The 14560-nt window shown below is 57.3% G+C and overlaps 1 protein-coding gene across 1 annotated transcript in view; it reads left to right on the top strand.

Moving 5' to 3' along the window:
- Positions 1-14560, top strand: part of LOC140396609 (protein MTO1 homolog, mitochondrial-like) — a 37078-nt gene that overhangs the window by 20498 nt on the left and 2020 nt on the right. Inside the window, exons 7-8 of the mRNA XM_072485405.1 lie at positions 3567-3679; positions 7499-7611. Of these exons, the coding sequence (XP_072341506.1) occupies positions 3567-3679; positions 7499-7611 (226 nt within the window). The remainder of the gene's footprint in view (positions 1-3566; positions 3680-7498; positions 7612-14560) is intronic.

The raw sequence follows: 14560 nt of genomic DNA, 5'->3' as shown, positions 1-14560 counted from the left end.
GAGAGAGACAGGGGGAGACAGAGGGAGACAGGGGGAGACAGAGAGAGAAAGACAGGGGGAGACACAGGGAGACAGGGGGAGACAGAGAGAGACAGGGGGGGACAGAGAGAGAGACAGAGAGAGACAGGGGGAGACAGAGAGAGAGACACGGGGAGAGACAGGGGGGGACAAAGAGAGACAGGGGGGAACAGAGAGAGAGACAGGGGGGAACAGAGAGAGAGACAGAGAGAGACAGGGGGGACAGAGAGAGAGACAGAGAGAGACAGGGGGAGACAGGGGGAGACAGAGAGACAGGGGGAGACAGAGAGAGACAGGGGAGACAGAGAGAGACAGGGGGGGGGACAGAGAGCGAGACCGAGAGAGAGACAGGGGGAGACGGGGGGGGGACAGAGAGAGAGACAGAGAGAGACAGAGAGAGACAGAGAGAGACAGGGGGAGACAGAGAGAGACAGGGGGGGACAGGGGGGGACGGGGGGGGGGGGGACAGAGAGAGAGACAGAGGGAGACAGGGGGAGACAGAGAGAGACAGGGGAGACAGAGAGAGACAGGGGGGGGGGACAGAGAGAGAGACCGAGAGAGAGACAGGGGGAGACAGCGGGGGGACAGAGAGAGAGACAGAGAGAGACAGGGGGAGACAGGGGGAGACAGGGGGAGACAGGGGGAGACAGGGGGAGACAGGGGGAGACAGGGGGAGACGGGGGGGGGGCGGAGAGAGAGACAGAGAGAGACAGGGGGAGACAGAGAGAGACAGGGGGAGACAGAGAGACAGACAGGGGGTGATAGAGAGAGAGACGGGGGGAGACAGAGAGAGGGACAGGGGGGACAGAGGGAGAGACAGGGGGAGAGACAGGGGGAGAGACAGGGGGAGAGACAGGGGGAGACAGGGGGAGAGACAGGGGGAGAGACAGGGGGAGAGACAGGGAGAGAGACAGGGAGAGAGACAGGGAGAGAGACAGGGAGAGAGACAGGGAGAGAGACAGGGAAAGGCAGGGAGAGAGACAGAGACAGGGGGAGAGACAGGGGGAGAGACAGGGAGAGAGACAGGGAGAGAGACAGGGAGAGAGACCGAGAAAGACAGGGAGAGAGACAGGGAGAGAGACAGAGACAGGGGGAGAGACAGGGGGAGAGACAGGGGGAGAGACAGGGGGAGAGACAGGGGGAGAGACAGGGGGAGAGACAGGGGGAGAGACAGAGAGAGACAGGGGGAGAGACAGAGAGAGACAGGGGGAGACAGAGGGAGAAAGACAGGGGGAGACAGAGAGAGAGACAGGGGGGGACAGAGAGAGAGACAGAGAGAGACAGGGGGAGACAGAGAGAGACAGGGGGAGACAGAGAGAGACAGGGGGAGACAGAGGGAGAGACAGGGGGAAAGACAGGGGGAGACAGAGAGAGACGGGGGACAGAGAGAGAGACGGGGAGACGGGGGGAGACGGGGGGAGACGGGGGGAGACGGGGGGAGACGGGGGGAGACGGGGGGAGACGGGGGGAGACGGGGGGAGACGGGGGGAGACGGGGGGAGACAGAGAGAGACAGGGGGGGACGACAGAGAGAGAGACCGAGAGAGACAGGGGGAGACAGAGAGAGACAGGGGGAGACAGGGGGGACAGAGGGGGGGGGGGACAGAGAGAGAGACAGAGAGAGACAGGGGGTGACAGAGAGAGACGGGGGACAGAGAGAGAGACAGGGGGAGACAGAGAGACAGACAGGGGGGATAGAGAGAGAGACAGAGAGAGACAGGGGGAGACAGAGAGAGAGACAGGGGGAGACAGAGAGACAGACAGGGGGGATAGAGAGAGAGACGGGGGAGACAGAGAGAGAGAGACTTAGGGGGGGACAGAGAGAGAGACAGAGAGAGAGACAGAGAGAGAGACAGGGGGAGACAGAGGGGGAGACAGAGAGAGAGACAGGGAGAGAGACAGGGAGAGAGACAGGGAGAGAGACAGGGAGAGAGACAGGGGGAGACAGGGGGAGACAGGGGGAGACAGAGAGAGACGGGGAGACAGAGAGAGAGACAGGTGGGGACAGAGAGAGAGACAGAGAGAGACAGGGGGAGACAGAGAGAGACAGGGGGAGACAGAGGGAGAGACAGGGGGAAAGACAGGGGGAGACAGAGAGAGACAGGGGGGGACAGAGAGAGAGAGACAGAGAGAGACAGGGGGAGACAGAGAGAGAGACAGAGAGAGACAGAGAGAGAGAGAGTGCGAGAGAGAGAGACAGAGAGGGACAGGGGGAGACAGAGAGAGACAGGGGGAGACAGAGAGAGACAGGGGAGACAGAGAGAGACAGGGGGGGGGACAGAGAGCGAGACCGAGAGAGAGACAGGGGGAGACAGGGGGGGGACAGAGAGAGAGACAGAGAGAGAGACAGAGAGAGACAGAGAGAGAGACAGGTGGGGACAGAGAGAGAGAGACAGAGAGAGACAGGGGGAGACAGAGAGAGACAGGGGGAGACAGAGAGAGACAGGGGGAGACAGAGAGAGACAGAGAGAGACAGGGGGAGACAGAGGGAGAGACAGGGGAAAGACAGGGGGAGACAGAGAGAGACAGGGGGGGGACAGAGAGAGAGAGACAGAGAGAGACAGGGGGAGTCAGAGAGAGAGACAGAGAGAGACAGAGAGAGACAGAGAGAGAGAGAGTGCGAGAGAGTGCAAGAGAGTGCGAGAGAGAGGGACAGAGAGGGACAGGGGGAGACACAGAGAGAGACAGGGGGAGACAGAGAGAGAGACAGGGGGAGACAGAGAGAGAGAGAGACAGGGGGGGACAGAGAGAGAGACAGAGAGAGACAGGGGGAGACAGAGAGAGAGAGACAGGGGGAGACAGTGGGAGACAGAGAGAGACAGGGGGAGACAGAGAGAGACAGGGGGAGACAGAGAGGGACAGAGGGAGGGAGACCGAGAGAGACAACGAGAGAGAGAGAGACAGAGAGATAGAGAAAGAGAGACAGCGAGATGGAGAGAAAGAGAGACAGCGAGATGGAGAGAAAGAGAGGGAGGGGGTGAGATACAGGGGCGAGAGAGCTGTCACCTGGATGTTTCGTGTGTGTGTGGCTGTGGGAGAGAATGTGAGTGAGTGGGGTCTCTGGAGCGAAGCGCTGAGCAGGGTGGACTCCACCTCGTCCTGCGCAAGAGCGTACCCGACCAGAACCCCTCGCTTTCGCTTCCCTAAAGGCCGGAGAATCCCGCTCGGCTGCCGACCGGTTCGCTGACCTCTGGGAATTCCTCCACCCGGAGAAGACGAAGGGGGCGATTCTCCCAAATGGAGGCCAAGCGTTATCCCGAACCGGGCACGGGGGGGGGGGGGGGGGGGGGGTGGCTCGGAGAATCGCCCCCGAAGTAGGCCACCCGAGGGTCGGAGGAGGGCTTCCTGGATACTCGCGGGGGGGAGGGGGGGGGGGGGGGGCGCTGGCTGGGAGGACAAGACGAGATGTTCTGTACAACGCGTTACATCGCCACGGCCGACAGCGCGCATAACTGTTTATAAAGCTTCGGAAAGGCCGATAAAAAGATTGAAAGGAAAAATAGAATGTGAGCGAGTGTCGTCTCCCGTACTTCCGACTTTCTCTCTCAGGAACGCCACCCAGAATCGCGAAGGATTCTGTGAACTTTGAGGTTCTACAGAGACACGATGGTGATCGCAATCCCAAACCATTCAGCTTCCTGACAGAGCGCGTCTGGATTAAGGTCAGTGCTGAGGGAGTGCCGCACTGTCAGAGGGTCAGTACTGAGGGAGTGCTGCACTGTCAGAGGGTCAGTACTGAGGGAGCGCCGCACTGTCAGAGGGTCAGTACTGAGGGAGTGCCGCACTGTCAGAGGGTCAGTACTGAGGGAGTGCCGCACTGTCAGAGGGTCAGTACAGAGGGAGTGCCGCACTGTCAGAGGGTCAGTACTGAGGGAGCGCCGCACTGTCAGAGAGTCAGTACTGAGGGAGTGCCGCACTGTCAGAGAGTCAGTACTGAGGGAGCGCCGCACTGTCAGAGGGTCAGTACTGAGGGAGTGCTGCACTGTCAGAGGGTCGGTGCTGAGGGAGCGCCGCACTGTCAGAGAGTCAGTGCTGAGGGAGCGCCGCACTGTCAGAAGGTCAGTACTGAGGGAGTGCCGCACTGTCAGAGGGTCAGTACTGAGGGAGTGCTGCACTGTCAGAGGGTCAGTACTGAGGGAGCGCCGCACTGTCAGAGGGTCAGTACTGAGGGAGTGCTGCACTGTCAGAGGGTCAGTAATGAGGGAGTGCCGCACTGTCAGAGGGTCAGTACTGAGGGAGTGCCGCACTGTCAGAGGGTCAGTACTGAGGGAGTGTCGCACTGTCAGAGGGTCGGTGCTGAGGGAGTGCCGCACTGTCAGAGGGTCAGTAATGAGGGAGTGCCGCACTGTCAGAGGGTCAGTACTGAGGGAGTGCCGCACTGTCAGAGGGTCAGTACTGAGGGAGTGCCGCACTGTCAGAGGGTCAGTACTGAGGGAGCGCCGCACTGTCAGAGGGTCAGTACTGAGGGAGTGCCGCACTGTCAGAGGGTCAGTACTGAGGGAGCGCCGCACTGTCAGAGGGTCAGTACTGAGGGAGCGCCGCACTGTCAGAGGGTCAGTACTGAGGGAGCGCCGCACTGTCAGAGGGTCAGTACTGAGGGAGTGCTGCACTGTCAGAGGGTCGGTACTGAGGGAGCGCCGCACTGTCAGAGAGTCAGTGCTGAGGGAGCGCCGCACTGTCAGAGGGTCGGTGCTGAGGGAGCGCCGCTCTGTCAGAGGGTCAGTGCTGAGGGAGCGCCGCACTGTCAGAAGGTCAGTACTGAGGGAGTGCCGCACTGTCAGAGGGTCAGTACTGAGGGAGTGCCGCACTGTCAGAAGGTCAGTACTGAGGGAGTGCCGCACTGTCAGAGGGTCGGTGCTGAGGGAGTGCCGCACTGTCAGAGTGTCAGTACTGAGGGAGTGCCGCACTGTCAGGGGGTCAGTACTGAGGGAGTGTCGCACTGTCAGAGGGTCAGTACTGAGGGAGCGCCGCACTGTCAGAGGGTCAGTACTGAGGGAGTGCTGCACTGTCAGAGGGTCAGTACTGAGGGAGCGCCGCACTGTCAGAGGGTCAGTACTGAGGGAGCGCCGCACTGTCAGAGGGTCAGTACTGAGGGAGTGCCGCACTGTCAGAGGGTCAGTACTGAGGGAGTGCTGCACTGTCAGAGGGTCAGTACTGAGGGAGTGCCGCACTGTCAGAGGGTCAGTACTGAGGGAGTGCTGCACTGTCAGAGGGTCAGTACTGAGGGAGTGCCGCACTGTCAGAGGGTCAGTACTGAGGGAGTGCTGCACTGTCAGAGGGTCAGTACTGAGGGAGTGCTGCACTGTAAGAGGGTCAGTACTGAGGGAGCGCAGCACTGTCAGAGGGTCAGTACTGAGGGAGCGCCGCACTGTCAGAGGGTCAGTACTGAGGGAGTGCCGCACTGTCAGCGGGTCAGTACTGAGGGAGTGCTGCACTGTCAGAGGGTCAGTACTGAGGGAGTGCTACACTGTCAGAGGGTCAGTACTGAGGGAGCGCAGCACTGTCAGAGGGTCAGTACTGATGGAGTGCCGCACTGTCAGAGGCTCATTGCTGAGGGACTGCCGCACTGTCAGAGGGTCAGTACTGAGGGAGTGCCGCACTGTCAGAGGGTCAGTACTGATTGAGTGCCGCACTGTCAGAGGGTCAGTGCTGAGGGAGAGCCGCACTGTCAGAGGGTCAGTACTGATTGAGTGCCGCACTGTCAGAGGGTCAGTACTGAGGGAGTGCCGCACTGTCAGAGGGTCAGTACTGAGGGAGTGCCGCACTGTCAGAGGGTCAGTACTGAGGGAGTGCCGCACTGTCAGAGGGTCAGTACTGAGGGAGTGCGGCCCTGTCAGAGGGCCAGTACTGAGGGAGAGCTGCACTGTCAGAGGGTCAGTACTGAGGGAGTGTCGTACTGTCAGAGGCTCATTGCTGAGGGACTGCCGCACTGTCAGAGGGTCAGTACTGAGGGAGTGCCGCACTGTCAGAGGGTCAGTACTGAGGGAGCGCCGCACTGTCAGAGAGTCAGTACTGAGGGAGTGCTGCACTGTCAGAGGGTCAGTGCTGAGGGAGCGCCGCACTGTCAGAGGGTCAGTACTGAGGGAGTGCCGCACTGTCAGAGGGTCAGTAGTGAGGGAGTGCTGCACTGTCAGAGGGTCAGTACTGAGGGAGTGCTGCACTGTCAGAGGGTCAGTGCTGAGGGAGTGCTGCACTGTCAGAGGGACAGTACTGAGGGAGTGCCGCACTGTCAGAGGGTCAGTACTGAGGGAGTGCTGAACTGTCAGAGAGTCAGTACTGAGGGAGTGCTGCACTGTCAGAGGGTCAGTGCTGAGGGAGCGCCGCACTGTCAGAGGGTCAGTACTGAGGGAGTGCCGCACTGTCAGAGGGTCAGTAGTGAGGGAGTGCTGCACTGTCAGAGGGTCAGTACTGAGGGAGTGCTGCACTGTCAGAGGGTCAGTGCTGAGGGAGTGCTGCACTGTCAGAGGGTCAGTACTGAGGGAGTGCTGCACTGTCAGAGGGTCAGTACTGAGGGAGTGCGGCACTGTCAGAGGGTCAGTACTGAGGGAGTGCTACACTGTCAGAGGGTCAGTACTGAGGGAGCGCAGCACTGTGAGAGGGTCAGTACTGAGGGAGCGCCGCACTGTCAGAGGGTCAGTACTGAGGGAGTGCCGCACTGTCAGCGGGTCAGTACTGAGGGAGTGCTGCACTGTCAGAGGGTCAGTACTGAGGGAGTGCTACACTGTCAGAGGGTCAGTACTGAGGGAGCGCAGCACTGTCAGAGGGTCAGTACTGATGGAGTGCCGCACTGTCAGAGGGTCAGTACTGAGGGAGCGCCGCACTGTCAGAGGGTCAGTACTGAGGGAGTGCTGCACTGTCAGAGGGTCAGTACTGAGGGAGTGCCGCACTGTCAGAGGGTCAGTACTGAGGGAGTGCTGCACTGTCAGAGGGTCAGTACTGAGGGAGTGCCGCACTGTCAGAGGGTCAGTACTGAGGGAGTGCCGCACTGTCAGAGGGTCAGTACTGAGGGAGTGCCGCACTGTCAGAGGGTCAGTACTGAGGGAGTGCCGCACTGTCAGCGGGTCAGTACTGAGGGAGCGCAGCACTGTCAGAGGGTCAGTACTGAGGGAGTGCCGCACTGTCAGAGGGTCAGTACTGAGGGAGTGCCGCACTGTCAGAGGGTCAGTACTGAGGGAGTGCCGCACTGTCAGCGGGTCAGTACTGAGGGAGCGCAGCACTGTCAGAGGGTCAGTACTGAGGGAGTGCCGCACTGTCAGAGGGTCAGTACTGAGGGAGTGCCGCACTGTCAGAGGGTCAGTACTGAGGGAGCGCCGCACTGTCAGAGGGTCAGTACTGAGGGAGCGCCGCACTGTCAGAGGGTCAGTACTGAGGGAGCGCCGCACTGTCAGAGGGTCAGTACTGAGGGAGTGCTGCACTGTCAGAGGGTCAGTACTGAGGGACAGTTTGGTTGAATTGAGTGTGTTTATCAATGTGTTTGACAGCCGGAGGATCAGTTACCCTGCTTCTTGACATTTACCGGACCCGATGTCGAAAACCTTGTCCGACAGAATGTTCACCTGAGTCGACACGTTCAGGAAACCAGTCGTGGACCCAGGTCAGTCCCTCACAGCTCTCTCTCTCTCTCTGCCTCATTCCCTCTCTCTCTTTCTCTCTGCCACAATCCCTCTCTCTCTCTGCCACATTCCCTCTCTCTCTCTCTCTCTCTCTCTGTCACATTCTCTCTCTCTCTCTCTGCCACATACCCTCTCTCTTTCTGCCACTTTCCCACTGTCTCTCTCTCTGCCAAATTTCCCCTCTCTCTCTGCCTCATTCTCTCTCTCTCTGCCACGTTCCCTCTCTCTCTCTCTGCCTCATTCCCTCTCTCTCTCTGCCTCATTCCCCCTCTCTCTCTCTGCCTCATTCCCTCACAGCTCTCTCTCTGCCACGTTCCCTCTCTCTCTCTTCAACGTTTCCTCTCTCTCTCTGCCTCATTCTCTCTCTCTCTCTCTCTTCTCTGCCACATTCCCTCTCTCTCTCTCTCCGCCACATTCCCTCTCTCTCTGCCACATTCCCTCTCTCTCTGCCACATTCCCTCTCTCTCTACCACATTCCCTCCCTGTCTCTTAACCACATTCCCTCTCTCTCTCTCTCTGCCTCATTCCCTCTCTCTCTGCCTCATTCCTTCGCTCTCTGTCTCTCTCTGCCTCATTCCCTCGCTCTCTCTCTGCCTCATTCCCTCTCTCTCTGCCTCATTCCCTCTCTCTCTGTCTCTCCATGCCTCATTCCCCCGCTCTCTCTCTGCCTCATTCCTTCTCTCTCTCTGCCTCATTCCCTCTGTCTGCCTCATTCCCTCTCTCTCTGCCTCATTCCCTCTCCCTGTCTCATTCCCTCACTCTCTCTCTGCCTCATTCCCTCTCTCTCTCTCTGCCTCATTCCTCTCTCTCTCTCTGCCTCATTCCTCTCTCTCTGTTTCTCTCTGCCTCATTCCCTCGCTCTCTCTCTGCCTCATTCCCTCTCTCACTGCCTCATTCCCTCTCTCTCTGTCTCTCTCTGCCTCATTCCCTCGCTCTCTCTCTGCCTCATTCCCTCGCTCTCTCTCTGCCTCATTCCCTCTCTCTCTCTGCCTCATTCCCTCTCTCTCTCTGCCTCATTCCCTCTCTATCTCTGCCACATTGCCTCTCTGTGCCTCATTCCCTCTCTCTCTCTGCCTCATTCCCTCTCTCTGCCTCATTCCTTCTCTCTCTCTGCCTCATTCCCTCTCTGTGCCTCATTCCCTCTCTCTCTCTGCCACATTCCCTCTCTCTCTCTGCCTCATTCCCTCTCTCTCTCTCTGCCACATTCCCTCTCTCTCTCTCTCTCTCTCTCTGTCTCATTCCCTCGCTCTCTCTCTGTCACATTCCCCTCTCTCTTTCTGCCTCATTCCCTCTCTCTCTCTCTGCCACATTCCCTCTCTCTCTCGGCCTCATTCCCTCTCTCTGCCACATTCCCCCTCTCTCTCTCTCTCTCTGTCACATTCCCTCTCTCTCTCTCTCTGCCTCACTCCCTCTCTCTCTGCCTCATTCTCTCTCTTTGTCTCATTCCCTCGCTCTCTCTCTGCCTCATTCCCTCGCTCTTTCTGCCTCATTCCCTCTCTCTCTCGGCCTCATTCCTCTCTCTCTCCGCCTATTCCCTCCCTCTCTCTGCCTCATTCCCCCTCTCTCTCTGCCTCATTCCCTCTCTCTCTCTCTTCCTCATTCCCTCTCTCTCTCTGCCTCATTCCCTCCCTCTCTCTCTTCCTCATTCCCTCTCTCTCTCTGCCTCATTCCCTCTCTCTCTCTCTGCCTCATTCCCTCTCTCTCTCTCTGCCTCATTCCTCTCTCTCTCTCTGCCTCATTCCCTCTCTCTCTCTGCCTCATTCCCTCCCTCTCTCTCTTCCTCATTCCCTCTCTCTCTCTGCCTCATTCCCTCTCTCACTCTCTGCCACATTCCCTCTCTCTCTCTCTGCCACATTCCCCCTCTCTCTCTCTGCCACATTCCCTCTCTCTCTCTGCCTCATTCCCTCCCTCTCTCTCTTCCTCATTCCCTCTCTCTCTCTGCCTCATTCCCTCTCTCTCTCTCTGCCACATTCCCCCTCTCTCTCTCTGCCACATTCCCTCCCTCTCCCTGCCACATTCCCTCCCTCTCTCTGCCTCATTCTCTCTCTCTCTCTGCCTCATTCCCTCTCTCTCTCTGCCTCATTCCCTCCCTCTCTCTGCCTCATTCCCTCTCTCTCTCTCTCTGCCACATTCCCTCTCTCTCTCTGCCTCATTCCCCTGATGCGACCATCAATTCACTCGAAGACACGTGGAGAAGTAAACCGTGGGTTTAATCAGCTTAGAACTGAGCCTGCCTGCGACCGGTACAACACTGAAGGTGGCCCCGCAGGTCAGCTGCTCTTATACTTCCCCTAAAGGGGTGGAGCCATGGGCGGAGCTCGTACATGCCCCGACATATCCCCCTGTGGGTGAAGCCACACAATGGCCCAGAGGTAGAGCCCACAGGGTTAATAACATAACACAGTGCACTGGTGAATTATCAGTAATTATACATTCACCACACTCTCTCTTTCTCACTGACTCTCTGACATGCTCTATCTGTCACTCTCTCTCTCTCTCTGACACTCTCTCTCTCTCTCTGCCTCATTCTCTCTCTCTCTCTGACACATTCCCTCTCTCTCTCTGACACTCTCTCTCTCTGTGCCTCATTCTCTCTCCCTCTTTGCCTCATTCCCTCTCTCTCTGCCACATTCCCTCTCTCTCTCTCTGCCTCATTCCTCTCTCTCTCTCTCTGCCACATTCCCTCTCTCTCTCTGCCTCATTCCCTCTCTCTCTCTCTGCCACATTCCCCCTCTCTCTCTGCCACATTCCCTCCCTCTCTCTGCCTCATTCCCCCTCTCTCTCTGCCACATTCCCTCTCTCTCTCTCTCTGCCACATTCCCTCTCTCTCTCTCTGCCTCATTCCCCCTCTCTCTCTGTCACATTCCCTCTCTCTGCCTCATTCCCTCTCTCTGCCACATTCCCCCCCTCTCTCTCTGTCACATTCCCCCTCTCTCTCTGCCTCATTCCCTCTCTCTCTCTGCCTCATTCCCTCTCTCTCTCAGCCACATTCCCTCTCTCCTTCTGTCACATTCCCCCTCTCTCTCTGCCTCATTCCCTCTCTCTCTCTGCCTCATTCCCCCTCTCTCTGCCACATTCCCTCTCTCTCTGTGTCACATTCCCTCTCTCTCTCTGCCTCATTCCTCTCTCTCTCTCTGCCTCATTCCCTCTCTCTCTCTGCCACATTCCCCCTCTCTCTCTCTGTCACATTCCCCTCTCTCTCTCTGTCACATCCCCTCTCTCTGCCTCATTCCCTCTCTCTCTCTCTGCCTCATTCCCCTCTCTCTCTGCCTCATTCCCTCTCTCTCTGCCACATTCCCTCTCTCTCTCTGCCTCATTTCCTCTCTCTCTCTGCTCATTCTCTCTCTCTCTGCCTCATTTCCTCTCTCTCTCTCTGCCTCATTCGCTCTCTCTCTCTCTGCCTCATTCCCCCTCTCTCTCTGCCTCATTCCCTCTCTCTCTCTCTGCCTCATTCCTCTTTCTCTCTGCCTCATTCCCCTCTCTCTCTCTGCCACATTCCTCTCTCTCTCTGCCTCATTCCCTCTCTCTCTCTGCCTCATTCTCTCTCTCTCTCTGCCTCATTCCCTCTCTCTCTCTGCCTCATTCCCTCTCTCTCTCTGCCTCATTCCCTCTCTCTCTCTGCCTCATTCCCTCTCTCTCTCTGCCTCTTTCCCCCTCTCTCACTGCCTCATTTCCTTTCTCTCTCTCTGCCTCATTCCCTCTCTCTCTCTCTGCCTCATTCCCTCTCTCTCTCTGCCTCATTCCTTTCTCTCTGCCTCATTCCCCTCTCTCTCTGCCTCATTCCCTCTCTCTCTCTCTGCCTCATTCCCTATCTCTCTCTTCCTCATTCCCTCTCTCTCTCTCTGCCTCATTCCCCCTCTCTCTCTGCCTCATTCCCTCTCTCTCTGCCACATTCCCTCTCTCTCTCTGCCTCATTTCCTCTCTCTCTCTGCCTCATTCTCTCTCTCTCTGCCTCATTCCCTCTCTCTCTCTCTGCCTCATTCGCTCTCTCTCTCTGCCTCATTCCCCCTCTCTCTCTGCCTCATTCCCTCTCTCTCTCTCTGCCTCATTCCCTCTTTCTCTCTGCCTCATTCCCTCTCTCTCTCTGCCACATTCCCTCTCTCTGTGCCACATTCCCTCTCTCTCTCTGCCTCATTCCCTCTCTCTCTCTGCCTCATTCTCTCTATCTCTCTGCCTCATTCCCTCTCTCTCTCTGCCTCATTCCCTCTCTCTCTCTGCCTCATTCCCTCTATCTCTCTGCCTCATTCCCTCTCTCTCTCTGCCTCTTTCCCCCTCTCTCACTGCCTCATTTCCTTTCTCTCTCTCTGCCTCATTCCCTCTCTCTCTCTCTGCCTCATTCCCTCTCTCTCTCTGCCTCATTCCCTCTCTCTCTGCCTCATTCCCCCTCTCTCTCTGCCTCATTCCCTCTCTCTCTCTCTGCCTCATTCCCTATCTCTCTCTGCCTCATTCCCTCTCTCTCTCTGCTCATTCCCTCTCTCTCTCTCTGCCTCATTCCCTCTCTCTCTCTCTGCCTCATTCCCTCTCTCTCTCTCTGCCTCATTCCTCTCTCTCTCTCTGCTCATTCCCTCTCTCTCTGCCTCATTCCCTCTCTCTCTCTCTGCCTCATTCGCTCTCTCTCTCTGCCTCATTCCCCCTCTCTCTCTGCCTCATTCCCTCTCTCTCTCTCTGCCTCATTCCCTCTCTCTCTCTCTGCCTCATTCCCTCTCTCTCTGCCTCATTCCCTCTCTCTGCCTCATTCCCTCTCTCTCTCTGCCTCATTCCCTCTCTCTCTCTCTGCCTCATTCCCTCTCTCTCTGCCTCTTTCCCCCTCTCTCTCTGCCTCATTTCCTTTCTCTCTCTCTGCCTCATTCCCTCTCTCTCTCTGCCTCATTCCCTCTCTCTCTCTGCCTCATTCCCCCTCTCTCTCTGCCTCATTCCCTCTCTCTCTCTGCCTCATTCCCTCTCTCTCTCTGCCTCATTCCCTCTCTCTCTCTCTGCCTCATTCCCTCTCTCTCTCTGCCTCATTCCCTCTCTCTCTCTCTGCCACATTCCCTCTCTCTCTCTGCCTCATTCCCTCTCTCTCTCTCTGCCACATTCCCCTCTCTCTCTGCCTCATTCCCTCTCTCTCTGCCACATTCCCTCTCTCTCTCTGCCTCATTTGCTCTCTCTCTCTGCCTCATTCCCTCTCTCTCTCTGCCTCATTCCCTCTCTCTCTCTCTGCCTCATTTCCTCTCTCTCTCTCTGCCTCATTCCCTCTCTCTCTCTGCCACATTCCCTCTCTCTCTCTGCCTCATTTGCTCTCTCTCTCTGCCTCATTCCCTCTCTCTCTCTGCCTCATTCCCTCTCTCTCTCTCTGCCTCATTCCCTCTCTCTCTCTGCCTCATTCCCTCTCTCTCTCTGCCTCATTCCCTCTCTCTCTCTGCCTCATTCCCTCTCTCTCTCTGCCACATTCCCTCTCTCTCTCTCTGCCTCATTCCCCTGATGCGACCATCAATTCACTCGAAGACACGTGGAGAAGTAAACCGTGGGTTTAATCAGCTTAGAACTGAGCCTGCCTGCGACCGGTACAACACTGAAGGCGGCCCCGCAGGTCAGCAGCTCTTATACTTCCTCTAAAGGGGTGGAGCCATGGGCGGAGCTCGTACATGCCCCGACATATCCCCCTGTGGGTGAAGCACACAATGGCCCAGAGGTAGAGCCCACAGGGTTAATAACATAACACAGTGCACTGGTGAATTATCAGTAATTATACATTCACCACACTCTCTCTTTCTCACTGACTCTCTGACATGCTCTATCTGTCACTCTCTCTCTCTCTCTGACACTCTCTCTCTCTCTCTGCCTCATTCTCTCTCTCTCTGCCTCATTCCCTCTCTCTCTGTCTCTCCATGCCTCATTCCCCCGCTCTCTCTCTGCCTCATTCCTTCTCTCTCTCTGCCTCATTCCCTCTGTCTGCCTCATTCCCTCTCTCTCTGCCTCATTCCCTCTCCCTGTCTCATTCCCTCACTCTCTCTCTGCCTCATTCCCTCTCTCTCTCTCTGCCTCATTCCTCTCTCTCTCTCTGCCTCATTCCTCTCTCTCTGTTTCTCTCTGCCTCATTCCCTCGCTCTCTCTCTGCCTCATTCCCTCTCTCACTGCCTCATTCCCTCTCTCTCTGTCTCTCTCTGCCTCATTCCCTCGCTCTCTCTCTGCCTCATTCCCTCGCTCTCTCTCTGCCTCATTCCCTCTCTCTCTCTGCCTCATTCCCTCTCTCTCTCTGCCTCATTCCCTCTCTATCTCTGCCACATTGCCTCTCTGTGCCTCATTCCCTCTCTCTCTCTGCCTCATTCCCTCTCTCTGCCTCATTCCTTCTCTCTCTCTGCCTCATTCCCTCTCTGTGCCTCATTCCCTCTCTCTCTCTGCCACATTCCCTCTCTCTCTCTGCCTCATTCCCTCTCTCTCTCTCTGCCACATTCCCTCTCTCTCTCTCTCTCTCTCTCTGTCTCATTCCCTCGCTCTCTCTCTGTCACATTCCCTCTCTTTCTGCCTCATTCCCTCTCTCTCTCTCTGCCACATTCCCTCTCTCTCTCGGCCTCATTCCCTCTCTCTGCCACATTCCCCTCTCTCTCTCTCTCTGTCACATTCCCTCTCTCTCTCTCTCTCTGCCTCACTCCCTCTCTCTCTGCCTCATTCTCTCTCTTTGTCTCATTCCCTCGCTCTCTCTCTGCCTCATTCCCTCGCTCTTTCTGCCTCATTCCCTCTCTCTCTCGGCCTCATTCCCTCTCTCTCTCCGCCTCATTCCCTCCCTCTCTCTGCCTCATTCCCCCTCTCTCTGCCTCATTCCCTCTCTCTCTCTCTTCCTCATTCCCTCTCTCTCTCTGCCTCATTCCCTCCCTCTCTCTCTTCCTCATTCCCTCTCTCTCTCTGCCTCATTCCCTCTCTCTCTCTCTGCCTCATTCCCTCTCTCTCTCT

The sequence above is a fragment of the Scyliorhinus torazame genome, chromosome 19 (assembly GCF_047496885.1).
Source record: "Scyliorhinus torazame isolate Kashiwa2021f chromosome 19, sScyTor2.1, whole genome shotgun sequence".
In the NCBI taxonomy this organism is placed as follows: domain Eukaryota; kingdom Metazoa; phylum Chordata; class Chondrichthyes; order Carcharhiniformes; family Scyliorhinidae; genus Scyliorhinus; species Scyliorhinus torazame.
The sequence above is the reverse complement of the archived record's forward strand: the minus strand, read 5'-3'. Positions and strand labels throughout refer to the sequence as shown.